The sequence below is a fragment of the Hippichthys cyanospilos genome, chromosome 20, assembly GCF_059441005.1.
Source record: "Hippichthys cyanospilos isolate Australia breed blue-spotted pipefish chromosome 20, RoL_Hcya_1.0, whole genome shotgun sequence".
Taxonomy (NCBI): Eukaryota; Metazoa; Chordata; class Actinopteri; order Syngnathiformes; family Syngnathidae; genus Hippichthys; species Hippichthys cyanospilos.
In genome coordinates, this window is record NC_142388.1 from 4,337,701 (window position 1) to 4,364,625 (window position 26,925).

Below are 26,925 nucleotides of genomic sequence, written 5' to 3' on the forward strand. Positions count from 1 at the left end.
GTTGCTTTGAATCCCGTCTTTGATTTGCCCTTGCCTCGCCGTCGTCCCTTTGATCTCGCAACGTGTAACCATATTGCATATCCATGGCAACTGTCTGCTGGGATGAAGTGCTTGAGGAAAATTGATTTGTCTGGCTTCTTCTCATCTGCTCCAAAAAAAGAAATAAATAAAAAACACAACGCAACACACACAACGGTTTTCCGCCATCAGGCATTCTGCCTTTGTAAATAAACCAAATTGGGTATGATAGAAGAAGTAATGGGGTTCCATAATGTGTTGTTTCTCAAAAAGCATTGTTTCTCTTTTTTCCCCGGTCCTTAAGGGCAGAAAAGCTTTTGAAGGTCATTTATTATGACTGTGGTGTGTTCAAGAGCAGCTTCCATGATGATATGACTCAGTGGAATCGAGTCTGGCTTTGTGATCCTATTCGCTTCCCCAGACAGCACTATCATACTCATACTTCATGTCATGTTTGTAAGCTGGGAGCCTTTTAGCCTTTACATTGCTTTTATTGACCCTGAGGGAGAGGACGATAGACTAGCGAGGCTGCCGAGGAACTTCTGCAATTTGAAAAAGTACTTTCGGAACACCGAGGCCACCTCGAGTTCTACCGCTTATATTGATACGGACAATTAGAGCAGCTCCCTAAAGTTGATGATTGGGGTTTGAAATGAGGTACGGCGGACCCCCGGGTTACAGCGTCCCTGGCTTACGTTTTTTTCATTTTTTCGTCCCCTCTTTATGCCGTTTTCCCGGCTTTGCGACAAAAACAACTGTCATGACCCTAGGGGCTTGGCTGTATTTGCGTTGTTTTGTCTCCGTTTGCAAGGAGTTTTTAGGTAATTGCACTTATTTTATGTTGCCGTCACGTGACAGAGATGCTGGTCTGCTATTGGTCGGCCTCACTCGTTTCAAAATGGCGGAACGGTAAAGGTTTGTTCTATCGCGAGTGGTTACAAAACTGTATTTATCGTCCATTTTAATGCTTAATTCAAAGTTGAATGGGTTAGCCATGGGTCCCAAAATTGCTAGTGATGTTAAAGAGAGAAGTAAGAAGATGAGTTTTATGGAAACGAAGCCGTAGATAATCAAGAAATTCAAAGCTAGCCTAGCCTGGGCTACCCTTATATGGGCATAACAAGCGCCACGCAAAGGTAAATAAATCTTTTCTATATTTTTTATTGATCATTTTTTCTGATTGTATACATGTATATTATATATGTAGCACTTACTAGACTATTTTGGTACCAACACTGAATATGAATGTACAATTTAGATGTTTTTACCTGGGATTCTAAACGCATTAGCTATTTAACATAGGTTTGGATTGCCATCTATACGGTAAATTCGCCTTACGAGCCCAACCGCGGAATGAATAAATTTCGTAACACGGTGACGCACTGTAGTAGTAAATGTAAAACGGGTATAGTCATGACAAGTAACACTTTGAGTGCCATTGACGTGAAATGACGTCAGAAGGAATCCTGCCAAGGATTGCCCGTTGAGTGTCATGTTGTCCGTCTACAGATGAAAACATTCTCGTTTATTGCCATGTAGTCTTTCTACATGTGTTGCTCCACCATTCTTGCCTGAATATCCGTCAATAGAAGTTTGCATTGTTTGTTAGCATGAAGCTAATTGACTTTACGTATTAGGGAAAAGCTATGTGGAATTCACTCTGTTTTAAGTTTAGTTTGGCAGAAGACTTCAAAGTGGCAATATGAATATGAGTATTTTTTTTAGAATATTTGATTATTTCATAAACTTCTGCTTGTTATCAACTGAGTTCTCTTATCGGCTACCATATTTGGTTCATTTTTCAAAATTTTGCTTGCAAGTCAAAGCAAAAAAAAAAAAAAGATTTACCCAAAATGGAGTCACTCATCTCTATACATGAGATAAGTAGAGTACTGTGGTTCCAAAAATTGTAATCAAAAGATATTTATAAGAATTGTTATGCTCCGTGTTGTGTGTTGTTGCCGTTGCGGAGCTGGGCTTTCTCAGCCGTGAACATTGGAGCTTGGAGTTGTGACTGATGTTCCAGAAGACTGTCGGTCTGGATTGATCCCGGGAGAAATCCTCCTGGTTGATGTGCAGAAGCAGTCAGAAGTAAAAGCTATTTTAATGAGGACTGCTTATTTATTGATTTTGCTGCCGTGTTTGTTGCCGTTGCGTTAAGACTCACAACGATGTCATCGGGATCAATCGGGCGTGAGGTTTCCACTGACTGCTTTCGGCTCGCATTCATACAAACAGACAGCAGAAAGCATTGTAGTATTTTTTCGTTTTTTTTTGTTTTGTTTTGTCTTTGTTGTCGGTAAACACCAAGTCTTTGTTAATGCATATTTTGTGGAATGTTTACAATTTAATGCCCCATGTCAAATATGTAACTCCTCACTGAATAAACACATCCAATATATATATTTTTTTATTTTAATAGCTCCAGGGAGGCCATATTTTTATAAGTATGTCTTAAAAAGATCAATATAAACAAGTTCTAAAAGTTTTCTCAAGTAGTTTTAATTTTAGCAATGTCGAGTGAAAAACGAACTAATTAATGGCAATTTTTTTCCAGAATTAATCGTATTCCTCAAGTATTTTCTACGAAGCTTGTTACAGATATTTACATGTGTAAAATCATAAAAAAATAATCATATTTCGTATCAAAGACTGTACTAGCTTTCTTGGATTAATATGATTTTTTTTCCTATAAAATTCAACTATATAATTGCACTCATTGTGCATCTGCAGTGTTTGAAAAGTGGCTTAATTATTATAAGCTATTAATAATAGCTCCAGGGAGGCCATATTTTTATAATTATGTCTTAAAAAGATCAATATAAACAAGTTCTAAAAGTTTTCTCAAGTAGTTTTAATTTTAGCAATGTCAAGTGGAAAACAAACTAATTAATGGCAATTTTTTCCAGAATTAATTGTATTCCTCAAGTATTTTCTTCGAAGCTTGTTACAGATATTTACATGTGTAAAATCATAAAAAAAGAATCATATTTCGTATCAAAGACTGTACTAGCTTTCTTGGATTGTTTAATATGTTTTATTTGTTCTATAAAATTCAACTATATAATTTCACTCATTGTGCATCTACAGTGTTTGAAAAGTGGCTTAATTATTATAAACTATTAATAATAGCCAAGTTCAGGTGCCACAGGAAGAAAATCGAACTTTATCACTGAGTTTTTGTTTTCTTTAATGCTTTACTAAATTTAAATGTAAATACATACTTCCTTGAGTTTAAAATAGTTTGAGATGGATCTTGTATCAGCCATCGTATTATTTATTATTATAGCCAATTAGATTCATAAAATTGGCAAATATCGGTTCTAATAATCAATTTTGCATATTCGATTCATCCTGCCCAAGAAAAGGCAGCTTTTAAGGAGAAAAAAAAATACTTTTTTTTTTTTTTGGGGGTGTTGGGGCTACCAGAGTATATCCCACTGTACGTTATGGAGATTTTGAGAATTGGATTTCCCCAGCTGTGAAATCGTTTTTTGTAGTCCTGTTAACCAACCACATCATTATGCTCTGTCACTGTAGGCTCCGCGCACACGCAACACAGTCTTTGGCTTTTTGCGCCCCCCCCCCCCCCCAACTCCCCTTTCCCCCCCCTTTTTGCTTGGCAGCCTTATGTTGTTGTTATCCCACGGAGGGAAGAATGAGCTTTCTTTGTCACTCGCTCGGCTCGGTATTAAGCCAACGCACCTTGGGGTCTTCAAGGGGAGCGCTTCAAGCGCATCACGGGTTTCATTAAGATGAAAGGAGCTCGCGTCTTGCGGGCCTGGAAATGTCAAACGTGGCACTTCAAAGCCATTTGCTCACAATGCGATCAGGCACTTAGCTAGCGAGTGGCGGGTCATTAGCTGTTTGGAAATTCCAAATTCGCGCTCATGCAAATGGACACGTTTGCTTCTAAATATAACACATTTGATTCGATTTTCCTTAAATTGTGTCAAGGGGTTTACATATTATCCTACAAAAATAACCTTATTCTTATCGGTGTCCAAACTATGGCCCGGGGGCCATTTACGGTCCCCTTGATCATATTTAAGCACCGCTGTATATCCTAAATAAAATTTGCTGTTAATAAGTTTGATTCGCATGCCGTAAAGCCTTTATGAACACACAAATATGCAATTAACCTACTAACAATATTTCTTTTCATAACGTAGCAGTGACTGAAAATTCATTTTTGTATGCGCCCACTTTTGGCTCTCAGTCAAGGTACAAAATGTGAAAATATCACATGAATGATTCCAAAGTAACTCTTTCAAAAAAATAGCAGCAGATTGCTTGTTTTAATTCTGAATCTAGATATGAAATTTAGATGATGTTCAGTGCAGCGGCAGACGTTTTCTGCTTCGTTATAAGGACAACACCATTTTTTTTTTTAATTCCAAACTATTTGCCTTAAAAAATACAGTGTAAAAAAACAATACACAAATGACATTTTTGATTGATTTTAGTGTGCTTGACAAATTAACATTAAAAGCAATAAATCAAGAAATTTTGGTATGTCTGCACTGTTAAGAAACTTCAAACTCCGTCTTTGGCACTGAATGAGTTAAGAATATCGTGAATGCGTCCATTCTGATGGAAATTGCTGCTTTAAGTGGCTATTTGATGTCTCTGCCTCCCTGCCACCCACATCTGTTGTCCTCATCGCCATCATCATCATCATCATCATCATCATCATCATCATCATCATAACAAGCAGTAACCCTCTTTCAGCAATAAGCAAACCATTTACACCCATCATGTAGCTTCAATAAATAATTTTATGTAGTTTGCATGGCTTTAGCTTAAGCGGCACCAATTTGCAGCCCTCTAATGCCTGCGTACTTAATTACCTGCAATGGGTACACAACACTTTGTTATTACATGTTAGGAACGGTGTTAAAAAAAAAAAAAAAGTCTCAAAGTGCATCCTGCGGAGGCGGCTCGTTTTAAGGCAAAAGCCTGAGCAAGGTGGTGGTGGTGGGGGGGGTTGTCTTTCATTATTCTGTCAAAGCCAATGATATTTACAACCCCATGCACGCAGCAGCACTGCAAAACTCAATCAGTGTTCTGATTTCATAACCCTGCCCGGTGACAGCACCTGCTTTATTACCCCGCTGATTCGTTCTAATAAACAGCGGCTGCTCGGCGCTGCTTGAAATACAACCTGCGTCCCATAATCTCGTCCTCCCTGGTTTGCCCCAAAAGACCAAAGAATGAAAAGTGGCGGGGAGAAGGATCGCTACGGCCATTCAACGTCCTAAGTTAAGCAAAGTTAGCTAGCTGATTAACTATCAAACTATCTCATCTGGAATAAATAGAAAGATAATTTTATCGCTAATTAGATTCTGTAGCTAATCATCTAACAAACTGTCTCGACTGAAATAGATGTAGAGATGATTCGATAGCTAATTTGATAGCAAGCTAGCTAGCCATCAATTTCCTGTCAAACTAAATCTACTGAAATAAAAGTAGAGATATATCGATAACTAATTTGATTCCGATACAGTTAGCCAGCCTGCTATAAATCTATTACCTATCAAACTATCTGATGAAATGTACGTACGTAATGTTCGTATGAAATGAATGTTCTTTGACAGCTAATTTCTGTTGATAGTTATCTAGCTAATAATGTATCTCATTAGCTATCAAATTGTCTGGACTGAAATACAGCTCATTAGATAGCAAACTAGCTAGCCAGCAATTAGCTATCAAACTACATCTGTTGAAATAAATTAGGTAAATCGATAGCTAATTAGATAGCTATTTAGCTAGCTAACCTGCTTTGTATCGACTTAGCTATCTAACTATGAAATGAATGCAGATAGTTTGATTGTTAATTACTGTAGATAGCTATCTAGCTAACAATGTAGCTAACAGTGTGTTTGAATGCGTTCTTCCATAGACGACAGATGACATTGTTTCATCGGCCGAGTGTTCCAGCGACGACGAGGATCTGGAAGAGTGCGATTCAGGACACACAGGTGGGATGAGTGTGTCAAATTGTGCTTGCTCTAAACCCAAGTCCGATTTCCCCCAGTTTTTTTTCTTTATTTATTTCTTTTTGCTTCCGAGGAGCTTCTCCTCTTAGCATCATGTCCCATCAGAGCTTCAAGTGTAACTTAAAAGGACACCGTTTCAAAAAACAAAAAAAAAACAAAATGCAGTCTAAAAACAATTCCACACACAAATTTAGTAGGATGTAATATATATGTTTGTATGTACATATATATATATATATATATATATATATATATATATATATATATATATATATATATATATATATATATATATATATATAGAGAGAGAGAGAGAGAGGGAGAGAGAGAGAGAGAGAGAGAGAGAGAGAGAGAGAGAGAGATTAAAAGTATAAAAACAGACGTATTATCAGTTTTCAATTTTTTTTTTTATTTTCTAAAACTATTTTTTTTTTACATGTTACAGACCAAAAAAGCTCCACCACCAAAAAACTAAAAATAAACATAGTTGATGCAATGTCATTTTGGAAAAAAAAATCATATTTTTCATCTCATCAAATCTCAAAGACATTTTTAGATGTTTATTACAGAGCCTTGACCTTCAGTCTAAGGTATTTATGCACATTATTTTTCAAATATTGAGGCAAAAAGAGGGTAAGAGATGATTAATCATACACGTTTTAAAGATATCCATTTCATTGATTTTTTTTCACATAACTCTTTTTTTTTCTACTAAATTTAGCAGATTTATTTAGTTTCAAATGACCGGGTAGTAATATTGCCATATGATTTTCTACTAAATTCTTGTGTGTGGTCTTGAGAACTTTATGTAAGTAAATTATATGCGCATTGACGCTGTCACACTTAGAATCTGGCCTGATTTACTAACGTCTCAAATAGCGGGCACTGAAATACGAGTTCACTTTAATGAATTGTACACGTTGATTCACGCTGAATATAATAAGTAATGTTCTCTTATTGATTTATCACTGCGAACGTACGTACTGTACGTATTATCCCATGTTCTCTGATTGGTTAATCGTTGCTAGCGTATAATGTAGAATAATGTCTAATGAATAATAATGTACCTATAATGTAATGTTCTTTGATAGTTTATTGCTGCTACCGCACGAAGTGAAAGTAATAATTAATGTTCTCCGATTTATTGCTTCCAGCGTACATACTATACATATTAGCGAATTTTGATTGATGCTTCAATGCTAGCGTACGTACTATGCGTTTTTTTTAGCTTTACGTCTGTCAGATGTCCAACAAAGACTCAAGCGGCGGCCTTATTAAAGTCGCATGATAACAATTTTACAGATTTTGGGACTGGAGGGCGCACTATCGATTTTTGAGAAATTTAACAGCTTTTATTTGCGTCTTATGGTACAGAAAATACGGTAATTCTCAAGGCGTAAGCTTGCAGTTCCGCGTAAGTCCCCATTAAGGCGCTATTAAATCACATTTTACCGATTTACATAACGCCAGCATCAGGCCGAAACCTCCTAAGTTCGATTTTCGTAAATGTCAAATTTTTCCGATGAAATCAGTGCCCGTTTACACACCTTTGGTAAATCAGGCCCTTGAAATCCGGCCAATTCCAGCATGAAAGTTACACTTAGCCGCGGGACCCCACCGGTCGCTGACATGATGGCGCGCTGATACTAATTTTGGTCTCTCAGCATTGGGTGGAGAGGCAGCTTTACTCGCTAAAGTGCGAAAATTAGCATCAAGCCCCCCATGTCACCCGCACTGATGCTTCAAAATGTATCCGTCCTCTTCCCGAGTTCCCCTCGCTGCGGGTGTGTCTCTCTTCCGACTGAGGATACATTTTGAGTTTGTTTGGAGAACAAAGATGCTTTCGGCATAGACGCCGTGGTATGTAGCAGACTAACTGCAACAGAGCCTCTTCCTCCCTTACCTCCTCCTCTCCGTTTCCTTTCGTTGGAGGTCTGCCTTACCTGAAACATTCTAATAGAGAACAGATATCCTCGAATTTCTGTGCGCATTGTCTCTCTTCTCTCCTCTACGCACGCAAACACAGTAATGTAAACACGCAGACATGTAGAAGGAAAAAAAAAAAGTTAATTTGAGGAAGCTTGGGTTTGACCGCCGTACTACGAACTCCAGTCAAAATATCGCCTAATATGGCGTTGTTTTGCGGTAATTATCTCGTTCATTCCTAAAGACGTATTTATAGATTTTTTTTATTCAAATGTTTGGCTTAAAGAGGTTCGAAAAATGCCTGGCACTAAATAAAGTCAGTACCAAAGTAATCAAAATAAGAATTATTTTAGATCATTGAATACTTTAGGTAATGAAGTGGATTTAAGTAATTAATTTATTGCTTTGTACTTAATTCATTTAGTACCAGCCATTTTGAGACCTCCCTTTAGCTAGCTTTAGCTATATGCTAAGGCGCTAAAGTCAATAGATTAATTTTTAGACATCCCTTTCGCTAGCTTTAGCTATATGCTAAGGCGCTAAAGTCAATCGATTACTTTAATACTAAAGTGCTAAAGCCATTTTTAGACATCCCTTTCGCTAGCTTTAGCTATATGCTAAGGCGCGAAAGTCAATAGATTACTTTAATACTTAAGTGCTAAAGCCATTTTTAGACATCCCTTTCACTAGCTTTAGCTATATGCTAAGGCGCGAAAGTCAATAGATTACTTTAATACTTAAGTGCTAAAGCCATTTTTAGACATCCCTTTCGCTAGCTTTAGCTATCTGCTAAGGCGCTAAAGTCAGTCAATTACTTTAATACTAAAGTGCTAATGCCACTTTTAGACCTCCCTTTAGCTAGCTTTAGCTAGATGCTAAGAAGTTAAAATAAAATGTAAAAATATGAGGATTTTTACTGTACTTTTACAGTGTGAAAAATACTGTACATTGTATACAGGATGTCAAGTTGTTTTTTTTTTGACGCAGCGACGTAACCTAAATTTTCTTTGTCACAATTTTAAAAAAATACAATATTCGTATGTTAATCCCATCGATCAAAAACCTACCGTGAATTTCTTTTCTTTTTTTTTTGTTACGAAAACATAAAACCCGTATTGGTTATCGTGCAATTACCTCGATTTTAAAATTTCAAAATCGTTATTAATACGAGTCTCTCTTATGTCTCCTGAATAGCAAACGAAATCTCAAACCCAAGCTTTGTCAAATGCGAAAGTTTTTAGCGCGAACTGAACGCGGAATTGAACGGCTCACATCCAGTAAACACTCAGCCGTGCCCGAACTGTAACATGACGCCATGTTGACACAGAAATTCATATCTTCATTCCTTGACCCACTTCCAGTCGTACGTAGTCGCATGACATGATGTTGGATTTCCGTTCTGTTTTTCGTTGGATTTCCGTTCTGTTTTTCTGTTTGATCGTTTTCTTGTGATGCACATGTGGAACATTTTTTTGTTATCGCCCAGCTGCTGGGCTGCTTTTGATTTTTTTTTTTTTTTCGTCTATAATTTGGCGGGTGGTTCGAGTAATCATACGGGATGCGACTGGGGCAGTTTTGGTTTGGTTCTGGTGTTTTTGTTTTTTTTTTTCCGTTGGTGTCTTTCTCATCACCCGTCGTCCATCCTCCAAGCAAGGATCGAGTGGCTCCTCCCGTTTTTGCCTCATCTTGTGCCGCATGAACTTTTGCTGGTTGGAAAATTCAAAGTTCTCCTCCTCATCAAGTTTGTGTTGGTTTCTTCTTTTGTGCCATATGGCTTTGAAACAAACATGCCCCCCCCCCTCCCCCCCCCCCCCTTCCCATTTTCAATACAACTTAGGGAAATGAAAGGCAACAAAATCTTTTCTTGCCATCGTGGTTTTGTTTTGCCTCATGCGGGCGACCCCATTCTGTCTGAAGAAAGTTGTGTGTGAAAGAATGACTCCCCTCCCAAATGTTAACCCCCCCCCCCCCGCCTCCATCCACACTCACCCCCATCTTCCTTTTGTCCCGCCTCTCTGCATATACCGTTTGAATGCAGATGGCATAAAAAGACTTTTATTGCTCCAAAGTATATCTGTTTTTCTATTCTATCTGTTGCTCCAAGTAGAAGGCATTTGTGGCATGTACCCCGTTATTGGACCGCAGTGCAGCTCCAAAAACTAACATATGACCCCCCCCGACCCCCGACCCCAAGCCCACCGTTCTCTCTACATGCCCCTGCTTCTGCATGTCTCTGATTGGCCTCCATTGTCGGTGCCGCTTCTTCTCCGTCACCCATGAGGCTTGCGCAGCATGCCGGCGTGTGTTTTCTGGGAGGGGGGGGCGCAGCAGGCCGACCCCCCCCCCCCCTCCCCCCTCGCCCCCCTTCCTTTGAGATGTCTTGACGCTTGAACTTGTTGTCTCTGTCATGGTGATGTCTGTCCTGTCCTGTCTGCTGTGTGTGGGTGTTTTATGGTTGTCTTTTATCCAAAAAAAAAACAAAAAACTGTTCAACCGTTTCCTTTTATCCCCCATGGGTTCCACAAGAGAGCAAACAAGGAGATTTAAAAGTATTAGAAGTAGCGGGTACAACCTACGAGAACCTAGAAAATAACAGTGTTGAATTTAACTCATCCAAGCCCAAAGACGTATTTATATGTCTTTACTAAGTCCAGACATTCAATCCAAGGTTCTACTTTACAGATCTGTTTTTTTTAGGGTAAAAGAATAGCTTTATAAATAAATAAAGTACCCGAGTTTGAATATCTTAGACTTGAAGGATACGTATAAGTACGTCTTTGGGATTGCTGTAATTGTGTTACAACGAAGGCATGGAATGAATTGGTTGCGCATTGACCGTTGGAATGGACACAAAATGAGAATTTAGGATGCGCTATCAAAGTCAATTTTTTGACTTTAACCATGCTACAATGTCATTTTCCGTCATTGATGCATTTTTAGGCATTCAATGTGTAACAGTTGTGGGTGTAGAGTAGAGGAAGTGACTCAAGATTGTTTTCCAAGGTGAATATTCTATCTGAATATACAAAAGATCCACATTTACAACACTAACTAACTGCTTTTCCAACGTCGGTCATGCAACAAAAAAAAGTTGATGGCTGGATGGATGTTTTGTGGCCGGCAGCTTTGAATGACATCATCAAGTGGGCGTGGCAGCCATACCGTGAAAGGTGCGGCTTCAGTAAACAAGACGTTTCGCTTCCTGGTTAGAAATAATAGTATCACAAGAAATGTAATTTCTGTCATTTATATGCATATATTTAACTGAGGAAAGTTTTCAAATATCATGCGCTGGAGTTTTTAAATGCGTCATAGCATATTGTCATCTGGGTTGAAGCGTTTGTGCGTATTTTACCCGGACGCGATATAAGGAGCTCTAGAGCATTATATTTCTCGATACAAAAGCAATCAGTCAATGAAGGCCATCTTGGCAGTTTCTATATTTACCTTTGTCGTTACTTTGCTGTTAAATTACAAGGACTAAAATAATTGCGCAAAGCCAAGTTCATTAGTATTAGTTTGGCGAACCAATCAAGCAAAATTATTCCAATTTACTTTGAAATAAAATCATTCTTATTTGATTATGTCAAAACTTTTACTCAATATTAATTGGAAGGTTTAAGGAAAAGTAATTTATCCTGATTCTTTCTGGAAATTGACCTTTTCTTATATTATCAAGTACTGTTTGTACGTAAAGAAATAGAAACGTATACTCGACTGTGACCGCTATCAGAAAAAACACCAAATCACCAAAAAAGTGAAAAATTGACTGGAGTAATGATACCCGTCCATGGAAAAAGTGGCGGAAAAATTGACGGGTGCAAGTGGAATAGAAAATATCTAACAAATATGGCTTTATTTTCTCTCTGACTCCACCAGTCGAAATTTTTCAGTGTCATGTAAACATACCAAGCAACGGTCAGCACTCTGTTCCTTTTTTCAAGGTGATTTGAAAGCACCAATATAATCTCGGGCCTGTTCTTTTATGGACATCTGGTAATCTCTGCTAGGTGAATGAATATGCTTCAGCAGGACCTGGGCATAATGCACACATCCACAATAGGATTCCAAGTCCTCAAATTACTGACTCTTTGGCAAATTTCAGGGTTGAAATCACATTGACTTGGTTGGGCTTTCACGGGCTGCACGCGTGGTAAAATCCCTTACTGGCGGTCAGGATTCATCTCCATTTGGACAGCTCAGCAAACGGCGGATAGACACGGGGATGGGGTCTTGGGAAGAAAGTGAGGAGAAGTGCCGTTCCACGCATTTCTGCATCTGCGACCTTTAAACTGCTGAGGCTGTCAGTCAATCAAGATTACAGACTTATTTACTTAATATCTCTTCAGAAGCCTGAAGGTACTATGTTGAGATGATTATTTTTTTTCCAAGGGTGATACGAAAACGCCTGTAACTTTTTCCGTGAAATACCCTCACCCTGGAAAACGATCGCTTTCGCTACCCTGGGGATTATTCTTTTCTTACCGATAAAAGCGCTAGCGCTGAGATTGTATCCCGACGCGTCGAGCGAAATGGAGAATGACTGTGTTTTTGTCGAGGCGGAGCTTTCGCCCGTCCCGTCGCGTCCACCCGGACAAGCGGCGGGCACAAATAAAATTTGGGGAGGCGAGCAAAGCGCCGTGTTTACCAGGAAGATGCGAAACGCTTGTGCAAGAGCTTAGCCGGGATTAAAGTGTTTACCCAAACATCAAGGTCCTCTGCACTTATTTGAAGCCCTTTTGACTGCAGCGGCTTTCTTGCGAGCAAATAGAAAACAAAGCAAACAGCGGAGTTCAAACTCTGCCGAGTAAACAAGGGCAACGTGAGATAAATTCTGCCTTGCGCTGGCACTTTTGCCGCTTTGACTCTACTGCGCTCGTCGAAACTGAGAAATCTGCGACATTGGACAATAATAGCAGTTAGAAGTGGATCATTCTTGGAGCGAGGACTAAGCTAACCTAGCATTAAAAGCTATGAGAGATTACAAGGAACTGGAGAGAGGACTAGAAAAAGTGGAGACTGAAGGACTTAGCATCCAGAGCTAAGGTGCAACAGGCTAACCTAGCATTAGCATGTCTATTTTCTAGCTGTAAACATTACTAGTGGAGACTGAAGGTCTTGGATATTTAAATAGATAGCATTCATTATCATTACAACTGCACAAGTACAAGGTATGAAATTTGGACTTCACAAGCTCAAACCATCCAAAACACGTACAATAAAATTGACTGACAGGGGGCGACAGACTGCAAGGCCTGCCGCTGTGCGCTAACATTGAGCATTTAGCAGAGATAAGGTCACATGGTGATTGAGGACGAAAAAAAAAATCTTCGGCTATGCCCCAAACAAAGAGCACGGCTCAAGTCTGGGAAAAAAAAAAATCCACGCACATGACACTACAACATATGTCGCACAACATGTAGATGGCTGCAGAACGTGACGACATCCAGAGCTAAGGCAACACAAGCTAACTGAGCATTAGCATGCATGTATTTTCTACATATGAAAAATTACAAAAAAGTGGAGAGAGGATTAGCTCAAGTGGAGACTGAAGTATGTAGCATCCAGTGCTAAGTCCTAACAGGTTAACTGAGCATTAGCTTGCGTGTATTTTCTAGCTATGAAAGATTACAAGGTAGTGAAGAGAGGACTAGAAAAATTGTGAACTGAATGATGTAGCATCCACAGCTAAGGCGCAACAGGCTAACCAAGCATTAGCATATGTGTATTTTCTAGCTATGAAAAATTACAAAGACTTGGCAACCTGGGTGACTACTGTAGCAATGGTAAAAATCAGGACGGTATCTTCTTACCCATTAGTACGATTTAGTAGCTAAAGGCTGTCAAACTAGCATAATAATGTTGCTAAAGCTAAGCGATAGCAGGCACGTTAATTCAGACGCACTCAAATGGACTTATTTGCTTCAAAAAGCGTGACATATGTTTAAACATTTTTTTATTGACATTGTACGAATCCCCATCTTGCAGGGATCTCAAAACTCATGACTCGGTCTTCTCTTGTGGAACCCATGATCTTAACTGTTTCTCTGTCAAACGAAGGCTGTTGGTTGCTCACCAATGAAGGATTAGCCAGTGTAGCTGTGCCCCTTTGCTGGCTTTTAGGACCAAATAATGGTTATGTATCACTTGTGGTGTGCCTCCATCCCTTGTTGAATTGCTTACCAATGTTTCCTTTGCCTGAGAAAACATCCTGCAGCCCTTGGTGACAGGCACCCCTCTTGAGCCTTTACCCTTACCTAACCCCCGGCTTGTCCTAGTGTTAGTATGTTATCTTACTCTCCCTAAATGCAACTTACTTACGCATGCATTAACCCAATGTCTTAATGGTACAACTGAAAAAAATATTCAACTCATTCAATCCCAAAGACGTATTTTGACGCTTTTTAAAAGTCCAGACATCCAATCCCAGTTAAGTCTTGATTTCTTTTTCAAACGTTTAGCTAAACTTGTGTCTAAAAAGTCTGGTACTCACTAAATTTGTTGTTTTATGCATATTGTTTTGCAATATTTAAAGTATAAGGCATAGCCATTAACTAGTCTCTTACGCCACCTACTGTCTTGAGGCGAAACAAGTCAACTAAGAACTTTGTAACATAAGTTGACCGCTGCGCAACGGAATGCTGCAAAAATCGCAGGAAAATCAATGTATTATATCGTATTAAAATGCATCTCAAAAATTGTAATTGTAATGGTTTTATATCGTCCAAAATTTGGAAAATTATTATTTTTGTACACAAAATCTCGCAAGTTCGACTACAAACACATAGATGTATCAGAATCATTGGATTTCAAAATCTTACGTTTTTAATCATCTGCTGGAAATTTCAGCTCCCTAATGTTTTTTTCCCATTGATTATTTTATGATACCAACAAAAAATTAAAAGAATTTCCATAATTCGTAACATAGTGCTGCAAGGGTTAAATATTACTTCAATTACTAAAGTTCATCAATTACTTTATACATTATTCAACTACTGTAGGTACTAAAATAACAAAATTAATCAACTACTGTAATACCTAAAATAATCTATTATTCTATAAATTAATTAATTTAGTTGTTGAGTACCCAAAGTGAGTGATTTCTGTACTACGTAATTACCTAAAGTCATTGATTACTTTAGTGATTTAGAACTTCAAATAATTAACTACTTTTAGACCAGAAATTTTTATACCCGCTTAGCCAAACACTTGAAAAAGAGAAGAAAAATAATTCCATGTCAAGACTTAAGAAAAACGTACAAAACCGTCTTTGGGATTGAATGAGTTCAGTGGAAAATTCTTCTCTCCTTTCTGACGTACATCCAGATTGCACGCCCTGTCCTGTGTTGAAAATACTAACGAGAGTAATGCATTTCACTAACTAATAATAACCTGTTTATTATTAGTTCAAAAAAAAGGTGGTGACATTTGACCTTGAAAGTGTCCCTCCCGCCCCCTTTCTCTTTTAACGTCTTCCTCAGTGTGTGCTTTCTGGTTGTTCATCGTTGGTATAGTGTGACAAATTTAATGCCTTTCTTGCTTGCTAATCTGTTTTTTTTTTTGTGTCCCGAGGACACATATATGTTCCCCATCATATATGTGCGCCTTTTGTTTTTTTTTTCTGAAAATGTGAAGAATTGAACTATATGCTAAGAATGAACAGATGTTTATGATGATGACATGACACTTGAAGCTTCCTCTTTTCTCTGCGAGAAAAAAAAAAATCGGACCCGCAGAGAAAACGGGCGAAAATAGGAGCCACTATCTATGCAAAAAAAAAAAAAATATCGAAATGCTTATCTTTTTTTTTTCCCTGTGACTTGATGCCTATCTGAGATTGAAATTGGAATGTAATGACTCGGTGGCTTTTGGTGCATGGCAAAGAAGTTGCAGCTTAGGGTTTGTAAAACTGTCAGTGTTGAGAGTGCTGTTCTCTTTTGTAGATGGGCATGTACTGTATATGCTCATTGTTTGTATATCCCCATCCCTTCCTTACAGCCAAAAGCTCTAATGCCGCCCGACCGCTTCGTGCCGCCTTTACATGGACATGGCAACTGATGTACACGTTCACCCCCATCTATATCATTTCCTTCCTAGTATGTTCATAGGTCCCGCCCCCTCTCACTCCCCCGCCTCCCGCTCCGAAATCCCTTTAGAGATACGTACAGTCATCTTGTAGCGAAAAAGAAACGAAACAGAGGCATCGTACGAGGCTTCGTCAAAATTCAAGAATTCTAGATAAGTCTTTTATAGTTAAGGTTTTTGGAAATATGTAAAAAAAAAAAAAAAAGATATCTATATCCTGAAGAGAATGGTGACGATTATTTTTCATGTCATGATGTGTGGATGTGTATGTGTTGTTGGCTCCCTGTACCATCCTGTCGACAAAGGCAAATATATACAAAAGAATCAGACAGTGTTCAGCAGTTATCTACTTCTAACTTTGTCCAAAGGCATTCTTACACAACTTTCTTTTGTAAACTTTTTTTTTTCCTTCCTGCCAAAATCATGCGGGCAATTTGTTGATGTAAGTTGACAAAACTGATGGTATGCTTTCTCCCTTTCCAAACGTGTCTTTTATCGGCTTTCATTATTTCTTTTCTTTGTCGTTGTTGGTTCTCTCTTTCCGAGCTGACTTTTTTTTTTTTAACATATATAAATTTAACTCATTCAATCCCAAAGACGTATTTTTACGTTTTTGTTTTAAAAGAATCCAGACATTCAATTCCAGGTGAATGGATGAATGAATGAATGGGGGAAGGAAGGACGAAAGAAAAAAACGAACGGACAACTTATATACTTCATTTTTGGTAAAAGGCGGGTCTAAACAAAACTGTAAATTAAGTAATTAAATAGGCACTAAAGTAATTAAATCATTTAAAAAAAAAAGCTGCTGAATGTATTAAAGTGATTGATTACTTTATCAACCCTTGTGCGGTATTTGGTCCAGTCCTTTGATATTTACATCAAAGGCATTTCACATCAAAGGAAGCATTGAATGAAGACACCAAGGAGCTGAAATTTCACCCAGATGGTGACATGTCCAAGTTCATGGCATCACATTACTAGGAGTATCCCATCCCTTAAAATAACGCTATTATATATATATATATATATATATATGAATACAGCAAGAGAAGAAAATGACCCCAAAAAATGGTCAAAATACTGCAAAAGAGTTAAAATACTAAGGTAATCAAATTCTTTAGGTAATTATATACTAAGGTCTAGGTAATGAGGTAAAAATTTGTAATCAAATACTTTAATACCTTATTACTTACTAAAGTATCAAAAGTAAATTGTTAATTTATTGTACTCGAGTACCTAATTAGTTTTCTGCCAGCCATTTTTAGACCTTCCTTTCGCCAAACACTTGAAAAAGAAATGGAAAAGTAAAAATAAGTACCTGGGATTTAACGTCTGGGCTCTTAAAAACGTAGAAAAATGTCTTTGGGATTGAATGAGGTAATTATTACTGATCCCTTTCTGGATAGCTCTATCTGTGGCTTTTACTTTGTGAATGTTCAAACAATGTTTGCTCTAACTCAACTTTTGTTTTGCAATGCCTTCATTCTTTGATTTTTGTCGTTTTGTTGCTTACCGTCATTTCCGTTTGCTTCTTCTTTGTTTTGTTTTTTTTCCATGTTGCTGTTCCATAAGGTTTGCATCTTTTTCTAGTGTCCTGTTTGTGAGCCTTCGCAATGTACAAACAAGCCACTTTGGCAAAATGACGAGTAGATTCAATGAATATCTGAATGTTTTAGGGCATGACCTTTTACTAGTCAAGAATGAAGTAAATTGGAGCCCTCTGAGGCCAAAAGCATTTTGTGCTGTGTATGGCTTAGGGAAATAATCCTAGGGAATAGCGGAAACGCTAATATTCGGTTCTAAGATGAGCTATCAGTGTGCCAATAAGAAAACATTCAGAGCTCATTGAACTGCTTTATGACTTTGGCCATTGTGGCAAATGTAGGAGTCAAAAGGCAAAGAGAGGCCAGGGCAAATAGGGGAGCCCACCAATAGAGAGGAGGGGGGGGGGGGGGGGGGTGAAAAGTTCATCGTAAAGTTTGCTATGTGTAACACAATGTTTTGCTCAAGAAGCGTATGTTATTTGTTTAGCCAAACACCCAAGCTTTTTTTTTTTAGTTTGATTTGTTTTGACAGCGATTGTATGAAAACAATGTTAGTTTTTGTTGTTTTATGCGTCTTGTTTTGCAATATTTAGGTTTTGGGAAGTGAAACTAGCCTTTTGGAAAACACACTCTTGTTATGCCAAGCAAGGAAGAAAGGAAAGGTGGTCGGGGTTGGCGGGCGGGCAGAGAGAGGCAGTGAAGGTAGGATGGTAGGGTTGGTGTACGGGGTAGAGGGAGCGAAGGAAAGGGGCAAGAAAGGAAGGAAGGGGGGGTTGGTAGGCGAGTGGATGGACAGAAGGAATGACGAGTTGGTTACCTGATGGGTGGGTGAGCGAGAAGAGGAAGGGAAGGAGGCAAAGAAGGAAGGATGGGTGTGTTGGAGGGGAGACAAAGAGGGGGGAGGACAGAAGTCTGGCTTGGCATGAAGGAAGGAAGGGTTGGCGGGTGAGTGGGCGATCAGAGGAAGGAAGGAAAGAAGAGTTGGCAAACAGGTATGGGGGAGAAGGAGAGGAGGAAGGAAGGAAGGAAGGAAGGGAGGGAGGGAGGGAGGACGGAAGGAAGGAAAATTAGAAAAAAGGAAGGATTATGAAGGAAGAAATGTGAGTGAAGGAAGGAAGGAATATGAAGGAAGAAATGTTAGTGAGTGAGTGAGTGAGTGAAGGAAGGAATGTGAGTGAGTGAGTGAAGGAAGGAATATGAAGGAAGAAATGTGAGTGAAGAAATTTGAGTGAAGAAATGTGAGTGAAGGAAGGAAGGAAGGAAGGAAGGAAGGAAGGAAGGAAGGAAGGAAGGAAGGTAGGTAGGTAGGTAGGTAGATGGAGAAGGACAAAAGGAAGGAAGGAAGGTTGGGTGGGAGGGAAGGAAGCAAAAAAGCATGGAAGGATAGGTCGGTTGGTGGGCAAGTAAAGGGGTGGAAGGAAGGAAGGAAGGAAGGAAGGAAGGCAAGCTGAGTTGGCAGGTGAGTGGAGGGAGGTAGGGAAGGACAAACGGAAGGGAGGAAGGTTGGGTGGGCTAGCAAAGCGGGAGAAGGAAGCAATGAAGGATAGAAGGATGGGTTGGTTGGCGGGCAGGCAAAGGGATGGAAGCAGGGAACGAAGCAAGGAAGGATGAGTTGGCATGCGAGGGAAGGAAGGGTGGGTAAGCAAGGATGGTAAGAAGAAAGGAAGGAACCGTGGGACAGGTTGGAGAGCGGGAAGGAAGAGAGGAAATTTGGTGGACAGGCAGAGGGACAAATGGAAATCACCAAGTAAATATGGGAAGGAAGGGCAGATGGAGGTGGAAAGAAGGAAGGGGGAAGGGGAGGAATCTCGCCGCGTTCTAATCTCGCGAGATCTTGTCATACGAGATCTGGTCTAATAGCTGCCGCCAACGCCAGCGAATGAGTTCGATGTCTTCATCGATGGCGGCGAGGAGTCCATGTTTTTCTTTTAATTTTTCATAATTGACAAATAAGTCGTAAACCGGCGGAGGTTTTCCAGTTGCGGCTCACCCTTGCGCATCCCTTCAAGCCTTTTGATGCAAGAAAAACCTTACTAATGGCTGTACCGTTTACTATGGCTCTTGTTTGGTTCTTTTCCTATGTTTGCACTGCTACCGTCTTTTGTTTTCTTCTGTTCTCTATTTTCCCATGAGTTGAATTTTTCCCTATGTCGAGCTTTGCATTTTGCGTCGCTCGGTGGCCGGCAGTCTTTGCGGCGTCTGACCTGGGTCTTTTTCTTCTTCTGTGGCTTTCCAGGAGGGGAGCTAGTGATCCCCATCCTAGTGGAGGATCCCCTAGACATCCCTTCCGTATCCACCCGTTCTTCTTTCATCTCCCTTCCCCCGACCCTCCACCCCCTCCTCACCATTATCGAGACCACCAAAGAGTCCTTGGCCGCGGCCACCGAGGCGGGGGCGCCTTGCTTGTCGGACCGAGGCGGCCGCGATTGCGATGGCGGTGGTGATGATGATGGTGGTGATGATGATGATGATGGCGCGGTGCTTTCGGGGTTTGGCTCTGGCGAAGCGTTCGACTCTAGCCTGCCCCCGACTGACGATGAAGATTTTGACAACACCTTCTCCCTGGTAACAGATAAGATCTTGACCACATCAACCTATGAAGGCGGCTACAAAGCCCTCGCGCCCAAGTGGGAGGCCAAGGACTTGAGGCCTAGCAAAGCCTCTGAGGCCGGTAGGACTACGCCCACCTTGCCTCTGCCCAACCCCCGGGGCACGCCCGGGGTTGCGGCGGCCCCCTCGCCCGCCCTTCCCAAGCTGCCCGCTGGGAAAATGAACAACCGCGAGGTCAAACCCCCGCAGCCGGACATAGTCCTGCTGCCCCTCCCCACCTCCTTCGACCCGGACGGCACCAAGCCGCGGGGTCCTCACATCACCTCGCCCATGCTCCGCACCGTGCCCGCCGCTTTGCCCACCGTGCCCGGCGTGGTGCGGCGAGTCCCGGCGGGGGCCTCGGAGGTCATCCGGGAATCCAGCAGCACCACCGGCATGGTGGTGGGCATCGTCTCGGCCGCCGCCCTCTGCATCCTCATCCTCCTCTACGCTATGTACAAGTACAGGAACAGGGACGAGGGCTCCTACCAGGTGGACGAGACGCGCAACTACATCAGCAACTCGGCGCAAACCAACGGCGCCGTGGTCAAAGATAAAACGCCCGGCGCCGCCGCCGCCGCCAAGAGCGGCGCCGCCAACAAGAGACCCAAAGACAAGGACAAGGAGTACTATGTATAGAAGTCATTTTCCCAACACCAGGAGAACTGTCAGCGAGGAACGATGAAACATTTTGACAGTACCATATTGGCAACTGTTTCGAACTCAACTTTCTGAGTCGCCGCGAGAAAAAAAAAAAAAAGCGACAAACAAAAAGACTTGAGGCGAAAGCACACTTAAGAGTTTTGGACATCTTCACGTGGACTCCATACTGGAAGCGGCGGATAAAAACTTGGCTAGTATCCGTCGGAGGTTTCCGCGATGCGTCGGAGGAACCGAGGAACTCCGACCTTTGTCCCGTTGTAACCCTGTAAAATACGATCACCGTCATCGGGGCCGTCGCGAGCTTGCATGTGAGGTGTTACGTGATTGGTGCTGGCATCTGTGTAAGGGGGGGGGAGGGGCCTCGAGGAACAACGGTTGTCGGGAAGACGCGTAGCTTTCATGGACGTGGTTGAAGTACAGACATTATGTCCTTTTATCGATTATTTTTGTCAATTAATGTAGGCCTTTGTTGAAAGATGGCAGCACAAAACACTGTGACCACTCAGTGCGTCTCTCGCTCCTTGATGGAAACATCAAGGGGGGAACCCATTATTCCTCATCATATTTGGAAACATTTTGTCCTCATCAGCTGCAATGGTGTTAATTCTATCTTCCTGAAAGCTAGCAAATCAATTTCTGTCCATTTCTGCGTCCGTTTTGTCTCAGCAAGACAGCAAAGTTAACTCATTCAGTCACAAAGTTCTTTTTACATCCAGACATTCAAACGTCTCATGTTTTTTTGTTTTTTTTTTTTTCAAAGTGTTTGGCTCAGGGTCTAAAAATGGCCGGTACCAAATTAAATATGTAAGTACTAAGATAAGTGATTATTTTACTAAATTAAATACTCAAGTAATCAATCACTTTAGGCAGTTAAATGCTAAAGTAATCGATTAATGGATCAAAGTAATTGATTACATATTAAAGTACTAATAAATATGAGTATTGTACTTTAATACTTAAATAATAAAATATCATTACTTAAGTAGTAATTGGTACTTATTTGTATTTAATTACGCTAGGTAAATATAATAGAACTTATTTAAAGTAGTCTTTTTTTAAATATACTTATCCACTTAAATAAGTAATGACTTTAGGTATTAAAGTACGGACAAAAGATGAATCCTTGAATATTTAAAGTAATCAAGCGATTAGTACTTATTAGTTTTGAATTACCCAAAACAATCGATTACCTTAGAACCTATTGCTTCGGTTAATTTATGTACTTATACATTAAATTAATTGATTACTTTAGGTATTGCAGTACTGAAAAAGATGAATACTTTAACACCTAAAGTAATCAACAAAGATTAGTACTTATTAGTTTTTCATTATCGAAAGTAATTGATTACCCGAGAACCTATTTCAAGTTACTTATGTACTAAAATAATTGATTACTTTAGGTATTGAGGTACTAACAAAAATGAGTATTCTTTTTTAACTGCTACTTTTAGACCCTCCATTTAGCCAAACACTTGGAAGAAATATATATTTTTAAAAAAGTACCTGGGATCGAATTTCTGGACTGTTTCACCCTTCTGGCATGATTTTACAAATTATGGAAATTCCTTTGATTTTTTTATAATGATATCATAAAAGAATCAAATCTGGAAAAAAAAACACTAGGGAGCTGAAATTTCCAGCTGATAAAAACATGTAAAATTTCAAAATGCAACAATTCTGACATTTCTATGTGATTGTGGCTAGACGTGCGAGATTTTAGTGTACAAAATTAACCATTGTCCAAATTTTGGACCATGTAAAACCATAATAATTACAATTTTTGAGATGCATTTGAATAGGATTTATGACACTGATTTTCCTGCGATTTTTGCAACATTCCGTTGAGCGACGGTCAAACAATGTCAGCAAACAGAAAATTCTTTGTTGACTTGTGTTTCACCTCAAGACAGTAGGTGGCGGTAGAGACCAGTTAAGTGTCATCAACACTTACAGACCATACCATCAATTTTTATGTGGGTGTGAATTAATTTAACCTACATATGTATGGATAGAACTGAACAAGGAAAAATAATAACTAATTAATACACCTTAAAAAGCATGAGCAAAATTAGGGAAAAAAACGCAATGTTTCTAGTTTGCAAAGTGTGTGCACAAGGGTTAACAAAAAACGTAAAAATATGTCTTTGGGATTGAATGAGTTAATTGCAAACAATCCAGATGGCACTATAGTGGACACAAATGAATTAAGCTGGGTTTCAGGCGGATATGAATTTGTCCGAAAAAAAAAGAAAGCACATTTTTATACTTTATTACTGTGGTTCTTTTTTGGTGGATTTTTTTTTCTCATTTCTTTTCCCTACTGTAGCAAGAGAGTGGAAAAAAAAATGCTTTGCCAGCAACGCCTGGAGACTCAAGAAGATTTCGTTTTTTCTCCGGTCAAATATTGGATAAGACAACTTGTCTGACTTGGTTTTTCTCTTTGTGGATTTTTGACTGTGCTGAAACTGTCACTCCGTGGACTAACTGTTTTGATGATTTTCATGTTATGTATGTATTTATTTATTTCTTTTTTTAGCATAAATTGAAAAGAGGAAAAAAAAAAAGAGGAATAAAATCAGGACGATTTTCTTCAAGATGGGTTTTGGAGAAGCATTGCCAGCACCTTACTTGACTTTTGTTTTTTTTTTCTTTTCCCTCAAACTGTGACACCATTCTTTTTATCAGCTGACTGTTTTTTTTTAAACTTTGATTTCTTCTTTTATTGTTGAAGCATAATTTCACGTATCGTTTCTATGATGTTAAAAACCTTTTATTTGTTATCATTCCGTTAACCCATTCAATCCTAAAAACGTATTTTTTTCGAGATTCCGGACATGTAATCTTTCATATTTGAACTTTTTTTTTTTCCAAGTGTTTCGTTGAAGGAGGAAGTAAAAATAACTGGAACTAAAAGCGTTGAGAAGTAATCTATTACTTTAGGTAAATCATTGCGAAATTGATTACTTGGGCGCTTTAAAGTAATCAATTACTTTGGCACCTAATTATGATTGGTTGAAACTTAATTGGGTATTACCCACTTAAGTAATCGATTATTTGAGTACTTAAGTACCTAAAGTAATCTACTATTTCAGTACTTAATTGTTAGTAGTAAATAATGAGTATTTTAGTAGTTAAATACCTGAAGTAATTGGTTACTTTAGTTCTTAAGTACCGCAGTAGTCAACAAGTACTAACTACCTAAAGTAATCTATGTAATACTTTACTCTTGTGTGGTATTTTGTCCAATCGTTGACATCAAAGGCACGTAACATTGGAGGGAGCTGAGATTAGAAAGTTATTGATTATTTTAGTATCTAAGTACCTGAAGTGCTCAACTACTATTTTAGTACTTAATTCGTATTAGTAGTAAATAATTAGTACTTTAGAACCGAAGTATCTAAAGTAATCAATTACTTTAATTCTTAAAATAATCAAGTACCTTCGTAATCAACAGTTACTTAAGCACCTAATCAATGTAGTGCTTTACCCAGTTGTGGTATTTTGTCAAATACTTTACATCAAAGTATGTAATATCAAAGAGCTGAAATTTCACCCACACATCAAAGTTGACCATGGCTTGACCGCTGAGTTATCACACTAGCACGAGTGTGCCATCTTTAGGCTAAAATACTGCAAGACCCAAAAATGGTCAAAATACTTTACAGTACTAAGTACTAATCATAGGTAATCGATTACTTTAGTACTAAATTACCTGGTAATAGTAATTCATAAGTAATCAATTACTTTGGCACTTATTTATAACTGGTAAAAAATATCTATGAAAGTAACTGCTAAAATAGTTGATTAGTAATGAATTTATAAAGTAAGTGATCACTACATCTGGGTGGAATTTCAGCTCCCTGGTGTCCTGTGTCAATATTTTCCCTTTGATGTTAAATGCCTTTGATTTCAAAACAAAAGATTGGACAAAATAACATAGTAATTGATTAGTTCTTAATTTACTTAGCACCAGCCACTTTTAGAACCTCCTTCAATCAAAACAAAAAAACGTGAAAATATGTCTTTGGCATTGAATGAGTTAACTGTGGCTGAACCTACCTGTTCTCATTCATTTTCAAGTTGCTCAACATTCACTGTTTTTTTGTTTTGTTTGCTTTTTCGTTCGTACTTGACTCGTCTTCTGCTCCTTCGACTCCGAACCCTGAAATTAAAAAAAAAAAACAACAAAAATGCTCCCAAACTTTTTTTTTTCCCCCCCAATCGCGCGCACCTGCGACCGCGCTTTCGGAGCGCGGCGATACCGTCTCCGCTCGCCGCCATTCACCCAAACGCAATTTCTCAACCACTTTCCGACACTTGAATGATTTCCTTTTCGACCGCTCGCATTTCCATATAAATGAAATGTGTAGCTGAGTAGCTATCATTTACCTATAGATGATTATGTAAATATATACGCTGTTCATCCATGCGGAAAGAGGAAAAAAAAGACGGGGTGAGAAAACATTTACCGACGGGTCGGCAGCGGTAGCCGCGCCGGGCCTTTTGTCGCTCGCCGTCCGCTTCTTTTTACACGGCTGATAGTTTTTTGTGGAAATGGCTCTTGGTGGAGCGTGTCATTAACTTGCAATATGGCCGTTGTTGGATAGGAGTTCATATTGACTTGATATTAGCCCGTCCGTACCAACTTTGGGACAAAGCGTGGCTTGAATGGGAATTATTCACATTGAAAAAAAAAGGGCTTCCGTGGAATGAAACGCTGGTGGACCGGATTTTTTTTTTTTTTTTTGAGGGGGCAAAGGAGATTTATTACACGTGGACCTATTTGTTATTTTTTTTTAAGTCCCTACGCAGTATTTTTTGCTATACATAGTCATATTTAGCACAAAAAAAAGCCTGACTATACATGGTCAATTTATGCCCCCAAAAATTTGTTGTCTACCCCCCCCAAAAAAAAAATACACACTATACACTATACATGGTAGCAGGCTTACTACACATGATTTTGTTTTTGCAATTTTGTTTTTTTTCAGAAAAAAAGACTTACTTTACATGGTCATTTTTTTCGCGAAAAAAACGCCTTACTACAGTGTAAGTTTTTTTTTTTGCGAAAAAGAAAAGCCTTACTTTACATGGTCATTTTTTTCGCGAAAAAAATGAGCCTTACTTTACATGGTAATTTTTTCAGGAAAAAAAAGCCTTATTTTACGTGGTCATTTTTTTTTATTTTTAAGCTTTACTTTACATGGTCATTTTTTGCAAAAAAAAAAAGCCTTACTTTACATGTTCATTTTTGTGGAAAAAAAAGCCTTACTTTAGATGGTCATTTTTTTCGCGAAAAAAAGCCTTACTATACATTGTCATTTTGTGCGAAAGAGAAAAGCCTTACTTTACGTGGTCAATTTTGTGGAAAAAAAAGCCTTACAATTCATCGTCATTTTTTTTCAGTAAAAAAGCCTTACTATACATTGTCATTTTTGGCGAAAAAGAAAAGCCTTATTTGTATGGTCATTTTTGTGAAAAAAAAAAAGCCTTATTCTTCATGGTCGTTTTTTGCGAGAAAAAAAATCCTTTCTATAGATGGAGGGTGGTTTTTTTTTTTTGAAAAAAAAAAAAAAGCCTTACTATACATTGCCATTTATTTTGCGAAAAAAAAGCCTTACTTTAAATGGTCATTTTTTCATTAAAAAAGTCTTACTATACATTGCTATTTTTTGCGGAAAAAAAAAGCCTTACTTTACATGGTCGTTTTTTTTTTTTTTTTTTGGGGGGGGGGTGAAGAAAAGCCTTACTATACATAGTTGTTTTTGTGAAAAAAAAAATCCTTTCTATACATCGTCGATTTTTTTGTCACTTTGCGAAAAAAAGCCTTACTTTACATGGTCTTTTTTTCTCTTTTTTTGCAAAAAAAAACAACAAAAAAAAACAAAAAAAAACCCCACCTTACTCTACATGCTTGTTTTTTCTGTCCAACAAGGAATTTAAAAATTTCCAAGCACGCTCTTTTTTCAGCAATAAAAAGCCTTACTCTACATTACAATAGACACACCTCATTTTCGTGTATTCTTCCCATACAAAGTCAGCGAGCGTGATCGAAACCCGCACGCCGGATGCGTCCGCATGCTCCATCTGCTCGCAAG

The 26,925-nt window shown here is 38.9% G+C and overlaps 1 protein-coding gene across 12 annotated transcripts in view; it reads left to right on the plus strand.

Annotated features, from left to right (window-relative positions):
• The window catches only part of nrxn3b (neurexin 3b), a 257,192-nt gene extending 232,174 nt beyond the window's left edge, over positions 1–25,018 (plus strand). For 9 of the 12 annotated variants that reach the window (XM_088402884.1, XM_088402893.1, XM_088402886.1 and 6 more), the window contains 2 exons: positions 5,921–5,999; positions 19,812–25,018. In XM_088402884.1, coding sequence (XP_088259010.1) covers positions 5,921–5,999; positions 19,812–20,803 — 1,071 coding nt within the window. In that variant the 3' untranslated portion in view covers positions 20,804–25,018. Of the gene's footprint in view, positions 1–5,920; positions 6,000–15,941; positions 16,471–19,811 lie in introns of all 12 variants that reach the window. The other 3 variants (XR_015863763.1, XR_015863764.1, XM_088402894.1) reach the window with 2 other exon arrangements.
• Positions 25,019–26,925: the final 1,907 nt, after the last annotated feature.